The 23,052-nt window shown below is 51.3% G+C and overlaps 1 protein-coding gene across 2 annotated transcripts in view; it reads right to left on the reverse strand.

Moving 5' to 3' along the window:
- RIMS4 (regulating synaptic membrane exocytosis 4) overlaps positions 1-18,454 on the reverse strand; it is a gene marked incomplete at both ends in the record, with an annotated part of 62,332 nt that extends 43,878 nt beyond the window's left edge. For both annotated transcript variants that reach the window (XM_079720189.1, XM_079720188.1), the window contains one exon: positions 18,358-18,454. In XM_079720189.1, the coding sequence (XP_079576315.1) occupies positions 18,358-18,454 (97 nt within the window). The remainder of the gene's footprint in view (positions 1-18,357) is intronic.
- Positions 18,455-23,052: the final 4,598 nt, after the last annotated feature.

Here is a 23,052-nt window from a genome sequence, read left to right on the forward strand (position 1 = left end):
AGTTTCAGGTGTACAGCAAAGTGAATCAGTTATACATATACATACATCCACTCTTTTTTAGATTCTGTTCCCATATAGGTCATTACAGAGTACTGAATAGAGCTCCCTGTGCTATACAGTAGGTCCTTATTAGTTCACTATGTTATATGTAGTAGCGTGTATATGTCAACCCCAATCTTCCAATTTATCCCTCCCTCCCTTACCCCCTGGTAACCATAAATTTGTTCTCTACATCTGTGACTCTTATTTCTGTTTTGTAGACCCACACCCATCTCTTAATGCACCTACCCACAAGGCATCCATAAACCTCAGGACACTCTTCCTTGACCACACAGAACCCCCAGGGGTCTGAAGCACCTCCCTCCCCCCTTCCACTCCAGCCTCGTAAACAGCTTCTCACCCTTCAAGGCTGTACTCAGCACCCCCGGCTCAATGGGGTCACCCAGTTATCTGCTCTGTTTGTCTCTCCTCCTTGGCTGCGGGAGGCCCCCGTCTTACTCCACACCTACCTCAGCATCCAGCACATTGGAGTAGGGGGTCAGTAAATACGCTGACTGCATAAATAACACTTTAAAATGAGGAAGGGCAGTGCAGAGCAGTGGTTAGGCCCATAGATTCATGGGCTCAGGCAGACCTGCATTTGACCTTACTGCTGAATGACCCTGAGGCAAAGGCGAGCGTCTCTTCTCTGAGCCTCAGTTTCCTAACGTGTGCAATGGGCATGACAGTTGTACCCCCTTCGTATTCTGATGTTTTGATAGGATAATCCAGATAAAGTGCTCAGAGTACCCGGCATGTGAGAAACACAAAATAAACATTTGCTGTCATGATAAGGATGATTATTGAAAATGTGAAATGACTTTAATGATCATCTTGGGACACCAGAGTATCAGCACTTTCCCTGGTGGTCTTGCTCAAGGCCCCTCTCTGGTTCAGGTCCATGGGACCCTGTGAACTATTGGACAGGTTGCTACCTGCACAAAGGTGCCCAATTGAGGTGGGTGGAAACATAGCCTGTTTTCACTGGCCAGGCGGTACACCCCATGGGTCTTTTTCTAATTCATCCTTTTACAGGAGGTACCATTTAAATTCAGTCACCTGGGGTGGGGGTGAGGCTAGCACAAACATGCCATACGAGCCATGTGCACCAGAGCCCACATGTGGGATCACGAGGGGAAGAGCCATCCCTGGGCGGCTCTCACTCTCAGTTCAAAGGATGATGCAAAGTCCCCACCCAACAGTGGAGGGCCCAGGGCAAAAGTACAATGGAGGCCGTCATACTTATTCTAAATGTTTAAAAGTTATAAATCAGGCTCTTACATAAAACATGTTCTATTCTTCCATTCTGACAAATATGCCTTCATAATGACCTTGAAGGCCAGGACAGGTTCAAATTTAGAATCCTCTGAGTTCCACGGCTGAATATGGAGAGAGGCTCTGAATACAGGCCCTCAGCTGTAGCCCATCCCTTCCCTTCCTCCCCACCCCCGCAAATCCAGGGGCCCACTCTGTACATGTGTGTTCTGTTCTCACCTCCACAAACAGCTACTTTGGGGCCACGTATCAGGACACCCGTGATGGAGGAGGGGCCTAGAGAAGGGGTCTGGACAGACCCCAGATGCTGACTCAGGGCCGTTTGAACAGGGAATTCCAGGGTCCCATGTACCCGGAACATGGCCTAGAAAGGGGGGTCCAGGTGGGCATGTCCCCACTGCCCCATAGATTCCTCACCCAGTGAGGAGGGCTGGAGATCAGCCCAGTAGTGCTGGTGACCCCAGATCAGGGCCCTTCTTGCTAAGTGTAAAGGCAGGAATGACACAGCCCATGGTTCCACCAGCAGCCGGGTCTACTGCCCACCAAATGGGTCATGAGAAAACTCATCACAGCCTGACACGGGGCAATCCTCCTAAAGACTGCGGTCTAATTTTTTACCAAACCCTTTCACAAATCATCAGATTCTGGACTTCCCTGGCAGTCCAGTGGTTAAGACTCTGCGCTTCCACTGCAGGGGGCACAGGTCTGATCCCTGTTCGGGGAACTAAAATCCCGCCTGCTGTCTGGCGCGGCCAAAAACGATAAAAAAGAAAAAACCTACAAATCAACAGACTTGCGGGTGAGGTGGGCATGCGGCTTCTCCCACCTTTCTTCCCTAGCAAGGCCCAGATTTAGGGGTTTATTATAGATGGGGAAACAGGCATGGAGAGGTTAAGTGCATTGCTCAAGATCACACAGTAAGAGACAGAAGTAGGATTGAAACGCAGATGTCTGGGAGGGTCCCACGTACCCGGAACATGGCCTAGAAAGGGGGGTCCAGGTACGTGGGACCTTGGGAGGCGCAGGGCATCTGCAGGCCCAGCCCTACTTTGAGCCTTTTCTGGGGCTGGAGACATACAGACCCCACTCTCAATTCTTGCCAGGATTGGGCTGCAGACAAACCTTCAAACCCAACCTTTAACTAAAGAGTGGTTTTATTATTTTTTTATTTTAATTATTTTTAAAGGATGTAGACATTCACCTCTGGAGAAAAATTATGGGTTTCAAGAGTTCCTGACAAAGAGCTTCATTCCAGAAATGTAAAGTCACCATTTTAAATTTGGTTCTTATTCACTGCTGGGAAGTATTAGAATGAAGATTACAAATTTAATAACGTAACATGACAGGAACTGGCCCGGCCTCATCTCCTGGAGAGTAATTTGTTCCTGCCTTCAAACTGGCACTTCCCAGCCTCGCCGCACCAGCAGACCTGCCTGGTGACACACTCCTGACTTCCGTGTCTTGTGCTCTAGCCCACACAGCCAGCCTAGACAGCAAAACACCATCCCTGCCAGGGTCTGAGGAGTCAATGTTGGGATGGTCCGACCCATTTGGGAAGAGTCACTATAACAAAGGGAGCCATCCCTGGGCCTCCTGGTCCCATTCTTCTCATCCACAACCAGAGAGGTCTTTGTAAACCCCAGATCTGAGTCTGTCACTTCCCTGCTAAAAACCCAACAGGGTCCAACTCAACTGTCCTTAAGCTCAAATCCAAGATTCTTGACTTTAAAGACCTAGTATGACCCAGTCCTGCTGCTTCACTAACCACATGTGCCTTCAAAACACCATGTGCCTTTCCTACCCCAGGGCCTTTGCACAGCTGCTAATAATAACAAGAACTAATATCTACAGAGCACTAACTGTGTGCCAGGCACTGTGCTAAGGGCTTGACAGGTGTCTTCTGATTATCATCCTGACCCTGGGAGGCAGGCAGTAGAGCCAAGTGGGTAAGCTCAGACTCTGGAGTCAGACATCTGGGTTTCAATCCTACTTCTGTCTCTTACTGTGTGACCTTGAGCAATGTACTTAACCTCTCCATGCCTGTTTCCCCATCTATAAAACAGGGATAGTGACAGCACCTGCCCCACGGAGTAGTTGTGAAGCTCTGATGAGTTAAGGGAGGTGAAGTGTCAGAATGTGATGGGTACCGTGTGTTAACCATCCCTGTCCTCATCTTATAGAGAGAGACAGAAGCAGGAGTGATTAAACAACGTGGTCAAGGTCACACAACTACCAGTGGGAGTGTGGTCTCCGGATGCTGAAGACTTCAATTTTTGCCATGACTTGTCCACTGTAGAAAATTTGGAAAATACCAAAGGAGTGCAAACTAGAAAACAAAAACTACCCAGAATTCTGCCCCGCAGAAGTAATTATGGTCAATATTTCCATCCGTGTGCATGCGTGTATGTGTGTATGTGCGAGAGAGAGAATGAGAGAGAGAGGAAGAAGACAGACAGATGAGGGGAGGGGGAGACGGCCACAAAGACTTGAGAGAATCCAAGATTTCCACCCCCCAACTCCCATAACTGACCCCAAGTCCGTGCTCTCAGAGCCATGGCATCCTGTCTCACTCCGCCACTCCCCCGCCTTCATTTGGCCAACTCCACTCATCCCTTAAGTCTCAGCTTCGCTGTCTCCTCCCCTCCTCTCCCCCAGGTCAGTTCTTCCAGCTCCAGCCTCCCCCGGCACCCTGCACTTGACTTGTGTGGCACTAAGCACAGTAATATTCAAATTATTAGTTGTTCCTTTGGGTTGTCGAATGTCTAACCCCTCCCACCAGACTGTAAGCTCCATGAGGGCAAAGACTGGGCTTGTCTCGGGTCATCAGCAGCTACTGGAGAAGAAAGAGAGAGAGGGAGGAAAGAAGGGGGAGGGAGAGAGTCTGGGAAGCTTTGGGGTTCGGCTTCACCTTTCCCAAATCAGTGCTCCCCTGGGTGGGATGCAGCAGAGAATCACAGTCCCTGGCCTGGAGGGGCTCTCAGTGTGGCAGTGAAAAGTGATGTCAGCCAGACTTTGCAACTGCTAGAGAGAGAGGAGAGAAGCTCAGAGTGCCATGTGAATGCCCAGGAGGAACAATCAACTCTGCCTGAGAGAAGAGAGGTGTGCTTCCTGGAGGAAGTGGCATCGGAGCCCTGAGGGGGAAGGTGGGGGCATCCCAGAAGATGAAATTGCCCAAGCAGAGGTACAGGAAGCAGAAAATTCGAACAAGCCTGCCAAGAATGGAGGAGCCGGGTTTTGCCTGGAAGTAACAACTGGCTGAAAAGGCTAGAAATGCGAAATTAGATCATCTGGCCCTACCCCAAACTCATTTTCCTGTTCATCCTGTCACTTTCCTCTCAGGTACACTCTCCACACACAGTCAGGCCTCTGAGCTGGCAGGAGCCATCCCCTGTCCCACATCCCTTTAGCATTTCAGTGACTGATGGCCTGACCTCCTGCGGCCAGCGCCTGTTTCTCTTGGCCAAGGGCAACAGACAACTCCCTGCCCCCACTCCATCCCCATCCCCACCCTTGGCCTTCAACCAGTGACTGATGGGAGCGGGTGTATAAGCACCCCAGCTCCCTCACTCCTGGGTAGGATAACGGAGGTACATGTTCTACTCAGGGGGTCTGCAAACTAGGGCCCATGGGCTAAACCCAGCTCACTGCCTATTTTTGTCAATAAAGTTTTGTTAGAACACAGCACCACCCATCCATTTATACATTGTCGGTGGCTGCCCTCCAACTGTGTAATCCAGCGGTTGGGAAAGTGACCTTATGACCCATAAAGACTAAAACATCCAGGGTCTGGCCCTTTACAGAAGTTTGCCAAGCCCTGTTCTACAGTCTCCCAGAGCCCCCAGGAAGACTCAACGCGGTTGCCCTCGGTCCGGGGTGATAACACACCGATAATAACTTGGCTGATAACACACTGTTTCCCCAAGTGACCTTCTCATTCCCCTCCTGGAGTTTCATCCATCACCTTCGGAAACCATATGAACCACGTACAACTGCTATCTGACTGCTTTGACTCCTAAAAATGGCAGTTTCCTGTGGTTCAACCTAATACTTGTACTCAAATCCTTGTTTCGTGGGGAGCCCAAGCTAGGACAGGAAGACAAACGTCACTGTTCCCATTTCACAGATGGGCCCTGATCTGACACGGTTCCCACGCACACGCTACAGAGGTCAGCTCTGGGTTTTTTTTTGTTTTGTTGTTGTTGTTTTTTGCCACGCCACGCGGCTTGCAGGATATTAGTTCCCTGACCAGGTATGGAACCCGGGCCCCCAGCAGTGGAAGCACGGAGTCCTGACCACTGGACCGCCAGGGAAGTCCCTCAGGTCTGGTTTTGGACTCCCCACCCCAACCCAGTCAAAGCCTTGCCAGGTCCTTGCTATATGCAGTATCATTAGCACACCTGCCAGGCTACCCGAGGCTTATAGCTGTGGACTTGTTCACCTAAAGAAGAAAAGCAAGGCTCGAAGAGACCTGCCCAGGGTCACTCAGCTGACAAATGGGCAGAAATGGGGTCTCAAATCCAGGTTTTCTTATGACAAATTCAGGGCTCATGCCATGACAAAGCAGCTACCCCTTAACTTTTCACCTCAAGGAGTCTGTCAGTCAGGTCCCCTGCCCATCTCTCTGGAAACAAAGCCAATTTTCCATGAGGATCAGGTGAGCTCAAATAGGCAAACACCTGTCAGGCCCAAAGGTCTTTATGTTTGCAAGGTACAAAACAGAAAACCAAGATAGACACCTTCCAAAGGTACCTAGGGGACTTCCCTGGTGGCGCAGTGGTTAAGAATCCGCCTGCCAATGCAGGCGACACAGGTTCAAGCCCTGGTCCCGGAAGATCCCACATGCCGCGGAACAACTAAGCCCGTGTGCCACAACTACTAGCCTGTGCTCTAGAGCCCGTGCTCTGCAACGAGAAGCCACCGCAACGAGAAGTAGCCCCCCGCTCGCTGCAACTAGAGAAAGCCCACGTGCAGCAACGAAGACCCAACGCAGCCAAAAATAAATAAATTTTTTAAAAAAAAGAGGTACCTGGAAAGAAACCCACCAGGAAGCATGAAATACACACATATATTCATGAAAAAAATTAAATGCAGCACAGAATGCTGGAAAGACCACAAGTGTTGGAGGCAGGCTCGGGTTTGCAGCCCTGACCTACCTTTCACCAATTTGACCTTGGCCAAGCCAGGAGTCCCTCTGGACACTCGATTCCTCCAGCCCCACCTAACGTAATGACCACGCACACCTTGTGGGACCATGGAGAGGGTGACCTGTAATAGGGGTGGGCACTACCCAGCACAGAGCTGGCCACACCTGCTCTCCTAACTCTGTCGCCAGAAGTTCCCAGACAGCAGGTGGGTGGACCCAGCCCAGCCAGAGCCCCTTTACCAAGCAGGACACCCATCTCACAGCTGCTGCGAGTTTCTGCAATTCCAGCTCACAGCTGCCCCTTCTTTGGAGAGCTGCTCTTAGCTGATGGGAGCTGCCTTGCCCCAAAAGTTATGTCTCCGCTCCCCCGCCGCCCCGGGGGGACTGTCCACAGCCCATGACTGACTGATACGGGAGTCCAGAAGGCCAGTCAACTCTGTGACACCATCCGCCCTCTAGAGTTTCCCATGGGTCAGGCTGAGGCTAGCCCGTGGCTGAGTGCCCATCGTTAGCTGCTTCTTTTCCTGCCCATCCTGCATCCCAGTCTCACCTGACAGCACTGCATAGCATATCACCTGCACAAGAATCCACATCTCAAACTAAGACAGTGGGAACAGGAGAGAATTCTCCCATCTTCTATATTCTTTTCAAGTTGAAGACCGCTGGGAGGAGTCTAAGAATACTACACATGTTAATTTCTCCCTCCCTCTTAGCACCCACCCAATTCCCATCAGGGCCAGGCTTCCCAGTTTGGGGGTCCCTCTCCCAGGACCCAGCATACCCAACAGAAGCTAGAGAGAAGTGGCTGCAGCTTCCAGGGGCCAGATGGTTCGGGGGTGGGTTGGCCTGGGTCTGGGTGGGCCCCCAAGGCACCTGGTCCAGTCTCGGTGTTGGGCCCAGGCAGATGAGAGATGTTTCTCGACACTTGCTGAGGAACTAATTAATTTCCATTACAGGCCCCAATTAGTGACATATCCTCCCACCCACTCCCAAGGCGACTCCAAGCGGCATTTCTCAGGGACACCAAGTACTGGAAATGCAGGGTATGGAATTGAAGCCTCAGGTGCCAATAGGGTGCAAAGTAGCCACTTGGGTCACCTGGGAGAGGAAGAGGCCCTGACTGGGAGTCCAGAAACATCAGTTCTACTCCTGGTTTTACCAGAGACCTGCTGTGAAGCTTTGAGCAAACCATGAGATCCCTCTCTGGGCCTCCGCTAAAGATGCTAGAGGACTTCAGAGAGACTTCTGGCTTAAGCGCTCTGAGACAGTAATAGCTAATACTCTGAACACACTTCTACTGTATTCGGGCTCTCTACAAAGCATGTCACAAATACTTACTCATTTAATCCTCCTGACACCTTCAAGGCAGGGAGGGGCTATTATGGGCCCATTTCACAGTTGAGGAGACTGAGGCTCAGAGAAGTTAAGTCACTTGCTCAAGGTCACACAGCCAATGAGTGGCAAAGCCAGGATTCAAACCCAGGCCATCTAGCTGTGGAGTGCGTATCATAACCACCACTGTGCTATACCGCCTGGTATAATCTGACTACTCTTGAATCCTCACAGGACTGGGCACCACCATAAGTGCTTAATAAGAATTTACTAACTGGAAAATAAAGAAAAAACTGGTAGCCTAAAAGACCATACTGGTGGTTTGTGGGAGTGGGATTAGGTGGCTGAGGTGTGAGGGAGACTGATGTTTTCTTGGGTGTCCTTTGTGCTGTTTGGCTTTTCACCACAGAACATGTTACTGTCAGTAACAGCAGCATAAAGGGTTGTGAGAGCTAGAAACAGTGTTTGTCCTGGAGAGGGGACAGGAGACCCAGAAGACGGAGGTGTCTGGGGCCCTTTTAATTGGATATTTTTCATGCTTCTAAAATGTTGTACCATGGGGCTTCCCTGGTAGCGCAGTGGTTGAGAGTCTGCCTGCTGATGAGGGGACACGGGTTCGTGTCCCGGTCCGGGAAGATCCCACATGCCGCAGAGCGGCTGGGCCCCTGAGCCATGGCCACTGAGCCTGCGCATCCGGAGCCTGTGCTCCACAACGGGAGAGGCCACAACAGTGAAAGGCCTGCGTACCACACACACACACACACACACACACACACACACACACACACACACACAAAAAGTGGTACCAACTGCATATATTTACTTAATCCAAATAATACTTATTCTTTTAAAAAGTGTTCAATGACCAATCAGCCAAGGATCAGCTAGAAACTTTGGCAGGAGGGGATGCTCTGGGGATGAAAACGACCATAGAGGCAGAGGAGCAGGGGACAAATCCAAAGGAGGAGATGGGGGCTTGGACAAGTGCCCCCTGTTTTCTGGGAGACTCTGGTTGTATCTAAACCAAGCCCACTAGACACCTCACTGTGTAAATGGGGATCCTGAGGCCCAAAAGACAAAGGGAAGCGGCCGGAGGAGATGCTGAGATTTGGCAGCTGAACGGAGACCTCTTCTCCTGACTCCTAATGCAGGCTCTCAGGCCCCACTGGGCACAGAGCAAGCACCAGCTGTCCAGACCCGAGCCAGGAGTCCCAAACGCAGGCAATGCGCTCCCACCATCCCACACTTCCTGCACCCAGGAAGTCTACAATAGCAGGAAAGGCAGCGCTGCCATGTCCTGGACGCCTTCTATGCCTCACACATGCATTATCTCTACTTCTCACAGGGTAGAGTTATTCACTCCATTTTACGAAGCACGAGGCTGAGGCCCAGAATAGTTACGTATCATAATCAAGAGACACAGCTAGTAGGTGGCAGAGATTCAACCCAGGTTTGGGGCCCTCCAAAGTCTGTGCTCTTTTGCTATCCTGAGCCAACCCTCTTGGAGAAGTGTTTCCCATCAGTTGAGGACAAGTCCCACCGGGAATGTATTTGTAAATGCCTGTATCTTCAGACTCTGAATTTTAAGGGACTGGATGGGAATCTTATCACATCATATGGTTTGTCCCCCACGCCTCCAATCTAAGCAAAATCTCAACCTTCCCTAGAAAATTACCAGCAACCCCTTTCTTAGAAACATCTAAATAAACTGACTCAGTAAAGTCTCTTGGTAGCATTTCCCAGCATTTTGCCCCTTAACATTGATGGTCCCTTTGATTTACTTTTTCCCAGCAGAGACCTGTCCTCAAATGAACCTCCTGGTTTTAACACATAGTCCTGCCTTTCCCCAATGCAGGAAAAGGACCGCGTCCTGTTCCCTTCGGTAGAAGGTGCTAGACCTGAGCCCCTCAATATTCCACAAAAGGATATTATGGTCTGATGTGTTATTCATGTCAACTCATTTATCATTTATACAGATGATGTCCAAAAGGATTGATGGGGTCCTTCACATTAAACCCAGTGCAAAGCAGGGCAGCAGCTGAGGCTCATTTGATCCGAGACCATGTGATGGAAACATGAGTGCCTGAAGACTAAACCCGGGTCCTGAATTTGGTACCCAATGTCCCCAGCATCTAAAACACAGGTAGCCAGGAGGCATCCCAAGTTGAGAAGAACCCTTCATTTCTCTCCAGCTTTTTCTCTAACCCAGTGATTCTCAAAGTAGGCTCCCTGGACCAGTATCAGCATCACCTGGGAACTTGTTAGAAATGAGATTTCCAGGGGACCTCCCTAGTGGCGCAGTGGATAGGACTCTGTGCTCCCAACGCAGGGGACCCAGGTTCAATCCCTGGTCAGGGAACTAGATCCCACACGCACGCTGCAACTAAGAGTTCGCATGCCACAACTAAGGAGGCCATGTGCTTGCAACTAAGGAGCCAGTGAGCCACAACTAAGACTTGGTGCAACCAAATAAATAAATATTTGGGGAAAAAAAAAAAGAAATGAGATTTTCAGACCCCGCCCCAGATGGAATGAGAAACTCTGGGGTGAGGCCCAGCAATTTATGTTTTAACAAGCCCCCTCGATGATTCTGACCCATTAAAACCAACAGTAACAACCACAATTGCAGCAGTAACCTCTAACTGAGCATCTACTACGTGCCCAGCATTAAACCCACGATCTCATTAGTCCTTATAACTGAGGAAATCTTAGTTCCACATGCCCGGCTCTGGGGTAGGTGTGTTTTGTGCATTATATCAATTTATTACTCACAATAACCCTTTGAAGAACTTGTTATTATTATGCCCCCCTTTTACAGATGAGGAAATTGAGCCCCGGAAGAGTTGAAGCCACTTGCCCAAGGTCACACAATTTAGAAGCAGCAGAGGCAGGATAAAAATTCAGGTGTGTTGGATTCCAAAGCCATGTTCTTTCTGTCCCACCACGAAAGCTCCCCAGAGTCTCACAGCTACGTCACCCTGAGAAGCTATACAGCTGGGTCGGGTGAGAGTCGAGGAGAGAGGGGCAGGCAGGGGGGGCAGAAAAAGCCCTTCCCAGACTCCACACTACCAGCTACAATGTGAAAGGAAGCCACGTGATGCACTTAAAGGCACAGCCACCTGTGTCTAAGGGACTAAAAAGACAGGGATTCGGGAGTTCTCGGCCTCTGTCTTTACCCAGCTGGGGGTCTTTTCCATTCCCAATCTGAACTTCAGTTTCCCCACCTGATATTCCTTATCATCGTCCACCAGGCTGAGTGATCTGCCCCCAGCTTACTTCTCTGACCTCGTTTCCCCTCATGCAGTCTAACCACGCTGGTCTGCTTTCTCTTCCCTAAACACCCAAACTCCGCGCTGACCTCAGGGCCTTTGCACCAGCTGTTGCCTCTGCCTAGATCCCCTCATACTCCCATTACTGGCTCTGTCATTTAGGTCACAACTCAAATGTCACCTCCCCAGTGAGCCTTTCCTGACTGTCTTACTTAATGTTATCTCCTATCCCATCAACCTGTCTTATTTTCATTTCACTTAACACAATCTGAAATTATTTATTGTTTAATTGCTTTCCTGCTTACTGTCTGTCTCCTCCACCTCAGAACATAACTCCGTGAGCGCAGAAACTGTGTCTGCCTTGTTCGCCCGATATAGCCCCAGCACCTAGAATGCTGTTTGGCACTGAGCAGCTAATTAAATATTAGCTGAATGAATAATACCAAAGAAGAAAACCTAGACTCAAAGGCCAGAGCCCTGGATCCTTAACACGTGACCTTGGCAAGCTGCTTTGCCTCACTGAGCCTCAGTTTCCCTCCCTGCCTAATGAGGAGAGTGGACTAGATGCTCTCCAAGGGGCCTTCCAAGACTGCTAGTCTTGGAAAGCCAGGCCTGGAACCTGCCCAGCTGGTCCATTCAGAAGAGGCAGCTGGCCAGGGTCCCTGCAGCAGCTGCCCCCTCCCCACCCCAACCCGTGTCCCTGCCCAGCCACGCAGTCATCTCACTGCCCCCTCGCAGAAACTGTTAATGAAGTGCGCACTGCTAAATGCAGTTACAATTACGGGGGCTAAGAATAAGGCGCTGACATCAGCCTTGTCAGTTTCCGAGTGAATCAGAAGGGGAGGGGGAAGGAAGGAGAAAAGGGGAGGGGGGACGGCTCTCTGGAGCTGTCAAGTGGAAATAGCACAGCGTTAAATATAATCCAGCACTGGCCTACATCGGTCTGGAGAGGCAGGTGATGGCTCAGCCCCCAGGGCCAGGGCAGACAACTGGATTCTTCAAGGAGGCCAGACAGCCCTCTGATGGGGATCATCCAGGAACTGATGGCCAGGAAGGCACTCCAGTGGGCTGGGGTGGAATGCAGTGGGATGGCAGACCCTGGAGGGATGCATCTGGATGTGAACAGGCCCTCACACCCTGGCCTTTGTCAGTGGCTGTTTTGACAGCCCAAGCACAGCCCCTGGGGCTTACACTGCCCGTTCCCACCAGGAATCTCATTTCAGGCCACGAGGCAGAGGGTGGTCTCTGGAGTCAAACACGCCTGGGTTTGAATCACCACCATGAAACCCAAAAAAGTCACTAAACAGACACCAAGCTGCCTGGCTTTTCCTCATCTGCAAAATGGGTACATCGGCAACAGCTGCTACTCCTTTTGGCTGCTATAAGATTCACTAAGATTATGGAAAGCACTGAGCACAGCCAAACAAGCCTCCTGATCATTTTATTCTTACAACCCCAAGAGATGCTCAGACAAGGATAATTAATCCTTTTCAAGATGGGGAAACTGAGGCCCAGGACTTGCCTGAGGCCCTAGCACCAAAGTGGAGTCGAATCCAAGCCCCATGGAGTGAACTGGGTGTGAGAAGGAGAGAATTCCAGTCGGTCATTCCAAGGGACTGGGTGTGGGGTTTGGAACTGGAGCTCTGACAGTAAGACAGTGGGCTTGACTGGAAAACATCGTCGGGGTTGGGGGGGTGGGGGGCGGTACACAGATTACAGTGGGGGAGATGTCTGCACCCTTCTGAGCACGTCCTCCCAAACTGGTGCCTTTCCAACAATTCTTAAAAGAAAGGCTGAAGCGATGGTTGTTAAGGCCACAATGAAGAGATGTCAGAAGAGGCAACGTTAAAGAAAGGCCCTGAGGTGGGAGGGAGGGTCAGCTGGCCTGCGGTCTGCTCTCCCCCGCCCTGCCCGCCCTGCCCTCACTCCGCCTTCCGTTAGTTAAGAGCAGGCTCGGCCTCTGGGATGGAGGTGGGCGGGGAGGAAGGCAGAGCCTAGTTCTCCAAGGGAGAGGAGGGGAATGGGCCCCTCCTTTCCCCTTCCCACCAAACAGAACCAGGTGGGCCTCTGGCAGCTGCAAAAGCCAAGGAAGCTGAAGCCATGAGTCTGGCGGCTTGGGGACAAGGAAGAGAGGGTGCCAGAGAGAGAGAGAATTTTAGGAAAGAGCTCAAACTGCATCAGAGCAGATCCACAGGCCAGTGATCTGTGTAATGGGGGAAGGGATGACTCCCCGTCACCCAATTTTTCTGAAATACTTCTTTCAGAGTAATTTAAGATAAAGTACTTTGGGTCCACACTCACACACCCACAACTTGAACGATGGGAACAACTGGTTCGATTCTTTACTATGCCTCGGTTATCTGCAGAGTTCTGCCCAATTCCCAGCCCAGAGAGGAGATTACAGTGCTTGGTGGTAAATTAGGGAGAGGGGCAGAGGGGGGACAGGAAGTGGCCTGCCCTAGGGACGAGGGTGGGAGTGGAGGCTCCAAAGCCTCCACCTCATGCCCTCAAGTGGCCCTAATCCTGAAGGGTATTTTAAGGCCTTCCCCCTCACCACTCCCCCTTATCCACCCAGCCCCAGCCCCCCTTTAGGGCTGAAGTACTCTGTTCCCACCATCTCAGGGGGAAGGGATGGGAGAGCAGGACATTTTGTTTCCCAGAAAAAGCTCAGGTCAAATTTCAAGGACGAAAGTTAGCACTTGGTCTGGGAAAGAAAACCTTGCCCAAAGGAGGAAATTGGGGAAGGGAGGGGGGATTCCAGCGGGGTCATTCCAGGTGCCTGGGGTGGGGCGGGATTTGGAGCTCTCATGACCCCTGTTGAGATCTGTCTGGCAAGACAGGAGTATCTCCACCCCACGAGCCAGGAGAAGTAACTCAGACAGCCCCCTCCATTTCCCCTCCGTCCAAAAACAAGGGGAGTGGGCTTTAGCACTAGTCTGTGGGACCCATCCACCATGCCAGCCCACCCACCAGATTTGGTCTGAGCGGAAGAAGGCAGTACCACGAAGGGCTTTCCAGCCCAGAAATGTGGCCCGAACTGCTAGGAGAGGGACCGGTAGCCGGCCCGTGTTGCCATGGCAACTTCCTCCTTGCGCTGGATCGAAGCATCCTATGGGCAAATCGGAGCTGGCTGCTCCAGCTTCTCCGCCCCTCTCCCGGGCGGGTGGGGGAGAACTGGACGCCAAAACCACTTGGTCAGACTCAGGGACACCATCCTCAATTCCAGACCCTGATATAACAACGCCCTTTGGCATTTGCTGGATACTGAAGACACTCTTGCTCCCCAGCTGTGCCCCAAGGCAGAGTGTCAGGACTGGGACTGTAGATGTCATGAAAATTAACTGTTAAAGAGAACAGGGAAATGGGGAGCTAGGTGCTCCTCACCCTCTTGTTCCACACGCAAGTCCCCCAGATCCCATCTTTAAACCCCCTCCAAGAAGAAGGGCCCAACTCTGCCTTAATAGCTACAACAGTGCAATAAAATCAGCTTATTAAAATTATAAAAGCCAACATTTTGAGAACCAGGCTACCCCCCCTCCTCAAACCCACAGATTCTTTTTTACAGTCATGCTCAGAAATAAGTCTTACTTGGTAATAAGAAAGATAAGAGCTAACAGGTATTGAGAGCCTATCTAGTGCCAGGTACTGTACTAAGCCCTTTTCGTAGCACAAACAGCATAATAATCAACAGCATAGATGCCTGAGTCAGACTGCTCAAGTTCAAATCCTACCACCCTCATTTCCCGGCTCAGTGACCTTGAAGAATATTCTCTCTGTGCCTCAGTTTTCTCATCTGAAAATGGGGAATGTTAAATGTTAATTGTATAGAATTGCTGTGAGGAAAGAAAACAATATTGAAAGTGCCTGCCTAGGAGGATACTTAGAGAAAGGTAATCATTTAAAAAATGTTGACCCTCTGGAGTCCATGCTATTATTTTCTTCCTCCAAGTCACCAGCAACCAACAACATAGATGTGGAAGAGCAGAGGTCACGTGTCTAACTCCTCCCTGCCCCACCCCTCCTCAATGATAAAGCCAGCACCAGCAAGGCTGAGCCATGAAGACACAGACACAAAAAATGCCTCCCGAGAGCATGCCTCTCTAAAGCCTCAGCATCTTTGTGCAAAGGGGCAAAAGCAGTGGAAGTAATGGGTTCAGAGTGCACAATGGAAGATGCTCCTTGGGAGGAATTCTAGGAATCTGCCATGACCAGCTTCCTGAACCGCAGGGTGGCTAGAAAGGGGTGGAAGGGGCCGCTTCCTTTGCTGACAAAATGTCCAAGGCTCCCAAGCCGGAGGCAGGAAAGTGCTGTGGCCCAGTTAAGGCTAATGAAAGTCTCCTCCTCATACAGCTTCTCAGGAAACCAGCTGAAGGGTGGCATGTAAGCCCTGAAGATGGCTCTGAGTCAATCCGGTTGATGAAAAAGGTGCATTGGACAGGAGTCAGAAGCAGCAACAAAGGGGAGGCACCCAGATGAGCCAGAGGCCCATCAGGGACGCTTCTGAGTCATCGGGGACAGAGGGGCACAAAACTGGTGAGGGAGGGAGCAAAGAAGAGAAAGGTAAAGCAACGCCAATTCTGACAGCCCTGCAACCGGAGCAGTCTCTGTCCAGTATCTGAGATATGTTCAAACTGCTTTTCGAAATTAGTTCAGGGTGGTGCCGTTCTAAAAGAATAAATCCAAGGAGCTTCTTTTTTTTTAGGAGAAAATTAATGACTTTGAGAAGAACAAGAGAAATTAAGCACCAAGACAACGTTCCCTACTTCCGATTTTCACCAGACACTCATTAGCCTTCCCTAAAGGAAACTTCACTTTCTCCCCGCCGCTCCCAAACTCGAAGCATCCCTGAAGATGAACAGACAGTGAGCATGAGATGCCCAAACCAAACTCTTGGCTGACAGCCGCTCCCTGGGACCTCTTCACCTGGGAACCATTTTCTACACAGTGAGATTTGACTTTTTAAAAAATCCTCTTTCAGAGAGAGGGCTAGTGTTTTACTGGAAAGAGAACCAGAAACCTGATTTTTGTCTTGGCTGAGTGCCTGCCTCACTGGGTGACCTTGGGTTACACACACACACACACACACACACACACACACACACACACACACACACTGGGGCTTCAATCTCACACACATGCATACATTCACACAAATACACACACACAACAATTTGGGGGCGAAAAAGGGTCGGACAAGATGATTTCTAGGTGCTCCAAGTGAAAAACTTAAGAATTTGAAGAAACCCGCTGGAAAAAAAAAATAGTGACCTTTAAAAATCTCTAATATTCCATGAAGTTATCTATTCTGACTCACGTGAAACCAAAGCAAGTCACCAGCAACCAACAATAATAACCAAGGCATCTGAACCATGACATGGAGCATGACTTTGAAGAAAAACCCAACTGTCCCTGCCACTGATGCACCTTGCCTCTCGAGACCCAAGTGGCCTGCTGGAACTTCAGGAGCGTCCTTGAACGTCAAGTGAGGCGTGGGGGAGCCAGCTCACCGAGGCAGGTGGGGCTCCCTCCCCAAGCCCCCACGCTAGCCGGGACTTCCTCTCCCGGATTTTGCTCCAGAGGAGGCCACTGGGTTAGGAGAACCCCTCCACCCCTCCTCACCTTGCCTTGTCCAGAATAATAATACATCCACCCTCAGCTGCATCACGGGGGAAGTTAAGCCTCTGAACCTCAGTTATTTTTTCTGTAAAATGGGGATTCTGTAAAATGGCTCTGCGGTAACCATCTTTACTCCACCTCCATCTCCAGGTCAACAGCAAGACCGGTCTGTCAGGGGTCAGCCTCACATAGCCCCATTCATTCACTCAGCCAACACTTTCTTCTGGAGAACCTTCTCCCTTTCTCCCCACCTGCCTCCTGCTCCAGCAGAAAGACATGAGCACCCATCACCCACCGTTCCATCCAAGGCTTATCAGATAACAGGCTGACCAGATAAGGGTCCCTGCAGGCAGAGAGTCTTAAGCAGGGCCCATGAACTCCCTAAAACTGTGGACAAAAATTTTTGGATGGTGCCTATGTGTATTTTTTGGAGAACTTGTCCATATTTTCATCAAGTTCTCAAAAGCGTCCATGAAACCATTTTACTCCTCCCCACCACACACACCCCTCTCCCTTTCATCCCCTCATTGAATTAAAATACTCTCAGATTTTCAGCTTACAAAACACTTTTAACTTTACCTTTATGTCTGAGGTACTGTCATCCCATTTTACAGATCGGGATATGGAGGCTAGGGGTGGCATGACTTGCTCAAGGTCATGGCTAATACGGAGAGAAGCAAGACTGGAACCTCATTCCAACTCCCAATCTGGCACTCTTTGGGGAACTCTCACCCAAGCCCTCTAGGTACCCCACCTGTTGGTGGCTTCGCTTCCTCACCGCAGAACCAGATCTGAAGCCCTTCTGTTTCCTCTGCCTGGTCCCAGGGCCCCCAAGAGCTGTTTTCCCTACATTTCCCCGCCCCTTGGGCTCTGGCTGGGGTTGCGCGCAGGCCTGGGAGCCTGAGGTTCGGGCCTCTGTATGGTGGCCCGGTTCAGCCCACCTAGAAGGGCTACTCCAGGCACAAGAGCACCCGGGGTCAGGGGCACACTCCGGAGGGCGCGCAGGTGTAGAGTCGGTGCCGCCCTACGCCTCCCTGGGGGAACCGCCGGGAAGAACCGAGAGGAAAGGCCGTCACCCGACCGGTCCCCTCGCGGTCCGCCCCAGTCCTTAAAGGACTGGGGGAAGAGGAGGAGAGACAAACAGGGGCGCTCAAGGCCTTGGGCGCAGGGCGGGGGTCTTGGGCAGGGAGTCTCTGAATGCAGCCAAGACAAAGATGGAGGGGTAAGGTTGCGTGCGACCTCCAATGGGGGGGGGGGGCGCGCGTCGGAGCCCCGGGGGTGAGGCGGCCAAAGCCCCGGGGTTTGAGGAGTGGGCACATACAAGAGGCTCGGGCAGGGTGGCGGGTCGGATCCAGGGACAAGACCGGGAGAATTCAGTAGGCGCAGGTGAGTAGGGAGAGCTAAGTCCAGGCGACCCAAAGGGCCCACTTGCGGAAAAGGGGTGAATGCAGATGATCTAGGGGTCCCTGGGGGCGGCGGGAGGCGAGGAGACCCCACATCCTAGAGATCTGAGGTCCTGTGGGTGGGAAAGAAGACCCTGGGGGCGCATCCCCGAGCGTGCTTGGGATTGGGGGTGGGGAGGAAAGAGTGGCCACCTCTTAGGGCGCACCGGGTCGGGGAGGGGGCCTCGGGATCTGGCTCCCGGGACGCCCCCCAGGGGTCGGGGGCGGGCCACGCGCTTACCCGCGTCCTCGTCGTCGAAGGAGTTCATGCACGGGAAGTAGATGGCGAGCGCCTCGAAGGAGGCGGACAGGCTGAGGCGGCTCTGCGAGCGCTCCATGCCCGCACCGGCGCCGGACGCCTCGGCCGCGGCGGCGGCGGCGGCCGGCTTGGGCAGCTTGGCCGCCCCATTCTTGACGCGGAGTACGGCGCGCGGCGTGGTGGCGGCGGCCCGAGGCCGGGCCGGGGCTCCGCGGCGGGGCTGGCGGGCGCGGCTGGGCCGGAAGGCGGGCCGGGAGCTGGCGGCCCGCGGACCCGAGGCGCGCTGTGCTCCCGGCGGCTGCGGTAACGGCGGTGGCGGCGGCGGCGGCAGCAGCAGCTGTGGCGGCGCAGCTCACTCTGGCCCGCGGCGCCCATCGCCGGACGCGAGGGGCGGGCTCGAGGCGCCGCCGCAGCCAATCGGCACCGCCCGAGGGAGGGGGCGCCGCGCGCGGGGCGTGGGAGCCGGAGGGCGCGGGCGGGGCCCCTGCTCGCCGCCCAGGCCGCCAGGTGTGCGCGCCCCAAGGGAGGAGAGCGCAGGGCTGCTGCGCTCTCAGTCCAGGGACCGCGACCCCCACGTTGTCCCCTCCCCCGTACTCGCCCCGAATCCAGACGTCCAGTCCCCGACTGAGACCGGCCTCCCCCCAGGACACAGACGCGCTGGAAAGCGACACAGTTAACAGTGACCGGCACTCGAGATCCTCAGATTCACACATGAACCCGCAGAGGAGCACAAACAGGCACCCACAAGAGTGCATTCACTCTGCAATGTACACCACGGACACCCTCAGACTCTTACACACCCAGAGAGATTCACCCAGACTCACTCACTCATAGGGACCCTTGGGGTAACCAATCCACAGACCCCCTTAGACTCCAGACATCCGAGACACACACAGGTAGGTACATCCACGGAGACACACAGACTCACAACCGGAGACACACAGACTCACAACCAGAGACCTGCAGACACACTCAGAGCGACAAACAGGGACACCCTTAACCACACAGGGAGACCCTCAGATCCCACACGAACCCACAGAGAAGTTCAGGTGGGCACACACACCCCCATGAACCCACACTCCTCACAGAATTCACACACAGACACTCATACTCAATGATACACTCTCAGACCTGCACACAGAGACACCAGTGCCCCTCCTAACGTTGACCCCCTCAGCACCCATTCACATACACCCAGAAATACCCTGACAAATCCTGTCAGACTCACACACAGTCACCCTCAGACCCAGACCCTCAAAGAGAGACACTCAGACACACCTCAGTGGGCACACACATGTTCACACCCAGACACAGCCCCACAGACTTAGTCATTCCTGGTGATGGATACATTCTGATGCACAGACACCCTCAGACTCATACACGGACACAGATACACTCCACCAGACTCACACATTCACCCAGACACTCCCACATATAAACCCCCAAGGACTCACACACACACACACACACACACACACACACACACACAGAGGCTCAGACATGCAGAGCCCCGTAGGTGAACAAAATCACAATCGGAAACCCGCACTCCATTCCCTGGCCTTGACCCAAGACCTCAGTCCCCACCTAGTCAGGCCCATTATTAGTCAGATGTCTAATTTCTCCCAGCTGCTTCCACATCTGCTTCCTGAAGCAGCCTGCTGAGATGGCAAGCAAGAGTTTTGATCCAGACTGTGGCGCTATCCTTGCATGTGGTCTAAGGCAAAGTCCTTTACCTCACCTGCCAGTTTCCTCATCTGTACAAGAGGGATGCAAACCCTCCCTTTTGGATGGTTGTGAGGATTAAGTAAGATAACACGTGTGTTAGCTTTCAGTTGTTGTGTAACAAAGAGGCTTAAAAAAAATCAAACATTTATTAGTTTAACATTCTCTAGGTCAGAAGTCTGAACAGGCTCAACTGGGTTCTTTGCTTAGGCCCTCGCGAGATATCGGCCAGATTCCAAGCTCATTCAGGCTGTTGGCAGTATTCAGTTCCTTGTGGCTATTTCCTTTCTGGCCATTGGCCCGAAGTCACTCTCAGTTCCTAGAAGCGGCTCTCTGGTCCTTGCACATGGCCTCCTCCATCTTTGAGGTCATTATTAGGATGTCAGACACTTCTCATCCTTAGAATCCCTCTAACTTCCCTTCTGCTTACTGGACTGAGAAAACTCTCTGATTTTAAAGTGCTCATGTGATTAGATTAAGTCTACATGAAAATATACATACATACATACATACATATATATATATATATATATATATATATATATATATATAGCTTGACACTTATAAGAGATATATATATACATATACGACATATCATGTATATATCATATATATATCATTTACAAGATATATATGTATATGTACTTTATAGTGCATGTGTGTTCATGTGTGTGCACCTGCAAGTGTGTGTGTGTATCTTACCCAAACCGAGGGGATCTAGGAAGACTTCTTTGGAGAGGTGACATTTTAGCTGAAAATGGCACCTGCTATGTGCCTGGCACTCTTCTTGGCCCTGGGGATATATATATATACCAGCAAATGAAACAAAGTCACTGCCCTCACATTTGCATTTTTTTTTTTTTTTTTTTTTGCGGTACGCGGGCCTCTCACTGTTGTGGCCTCTCCCGTTGCGGAGCACAGGCTCCGGACATGCAGGCTCAGCAGCCATGGCTCACTGGCCCAGCCGCTCCACGGCATGTGGGATCTTCCCGGACCGGGGCATGAACCCGTGTCCCCTGCATCGGCAGGCGGACTCTCAACCACCGCGCCACCAGGGAAGCCCACATTTGCATTTTTAAATCATCTCTGGGGCTGCTCTGCGAGGAATGGATTGGAGTGATTTAGAGGGTTGCTTCCCTCCTTCTCTTCAGATAAATTCTGATTTGAACCAAAAGACACTGATTGTTTTTAAAATGTGAATGGCAGGGGAGGCTGAGAAAGAATGTCCCGTGGGAAGGTGAAGTGGAGGAGGAGGGGGAACCAAGGCCAGATGGAAGGCTGTGGGCCTTGGGGGGAAGGCAACAAGGGCCAAGGCTGAGGAGAGGGCAGGAAGGGCTGAGCCTGAGAAAGTTCCTAAGATAACTTAGGCAGGATTAAGAGACAGGCTGGATGGGTGGGGACCAGGAAGGAAAAGGGGAACAGAGGCACTGCCAAGGTTTGCCGCATCAAGAGAAAACAGCACATATGGATGGAACTCCTCCTCTTCAGCATCTCTCCTCTAAGATGAAGCATGGAGGGAAGTGGCCCCAAAACTTTGCATGTGTAGCAAGACCCAGGTGAGTACCTTTCTAAAAGTAAAAGGTGCTGGAATGTAGCTAAACCCAAGAGGGCCCTGGTTGCTGCTTTGTCAGCGAGAAAAAGACTGATCCTGTTATTGTTCTGCCTGTTGGGGTAGGGATGTGTGAGTGTGTGTGTGTGTATGTATGTGTGTGTGTGTGTGTGTGTAAAACATCTCTGTGTGTATGTCTCTGAATAGATGGGCACTTCTGCATATCTGTGTCCTTGTCTGTGAATGACCTTGTCTCTAAACATGTCCTTGCAAGATGCATATCCTTGTGTTAAGTGAATCCAGACTGGCTTTAAATACAACATGCCTCCTGGTCTTTGTATGCACTGGTGTGTGTGTGCATGTGTGAGAGAGAGACAGAGAGACAGAGAGACAGAGAAAGACAGAGACAGAGACACAAGAGAGCGCTTATCCATTCTCTGTGTGCATGAGCCATGTGTCCCAATCTTTGTGTGGGTCTGTATCTGCTTGAGTGGGTATGTGCTGGTGTCTCCTATTAATAGTGTGTCCTTCTCAGTGTCTGCCTTACCTCTTAGTGTATCAGTGTCTACATGTGTGTGTATGTAACTGGGCTGTGTTGGTTATATTTAGGTATCAGTGTCAGATTTCTGTTCTTGTCCACATGTGTGTGTATCTGGCTCCCTACATCCTGGTCAGTGTGAATTTATCCTTGACTGTGTGTGAATGCTGCTGGGTGTGGGCTTCTCTATGTGGACTGACAGACTGAAATTTTCTCGGGTTTATTTTCTTGGGTTAATCTTTGCCTTTAAGTAGCTAATACATGACTGAGCTGATGGGGATAGACATATAAAGATCTTTTAGTAACTCCAAGTCCCCTAGCCTACTACCTAACCATCCTAACCATTACTTTATGCTTCCGTCCATCCATTCAACCATCCATCCATCCATTCAACCATTCATCCATCCATCCATCCAACTATCCACCCACCCACCCACTCATCTCAATTGTACTAACGTTTACTAGCTATATAGTTATCTCTCTTAGACAAATTACTTAGTTTCTCTGTGTCTTTGTTCTCTCATCTATAAAATGCGGATGACACCTGATGGGGCTGGGAGTGGGGAAGTGGGGGAGTTAAGTGAGATACTGCATATAAAACACTTAGCACACTGCATAGTGCATAGTAAGTGCTTTCTATATTAACTATTATCATCATCATTGTGGCAGACAGTATATTTCAGCAAATTCTCATCAGCACTTTACTAAGGGCCAGGCCTCAGCTAGAAGCTGGGTGGGAGGGTCCTAGTATAGCAGAGGCCATTAAGTGCCTCTGCCACCACTTTCTTGTGTAACCTTGGATAAAGCCTATGCCTGCTCTGGACCCATAGAATGGATAAAGCACCCTTGCCCCACCTCCCTTATGGAG

This window comes from Hyperoodon ampullatus (assembly GCF_949752795.1).
Source record: "Hyperoodon ampullatus genome assembly, chromosome: 14".
Classification (NCBI taxonomy): domain Eukaryota; kingdom Metazoa; phylum Chordata; class Mammalia; order Artiodactyla; family Ziphiidae; genus Hyperoodon; species Hyperoodon ampullatus.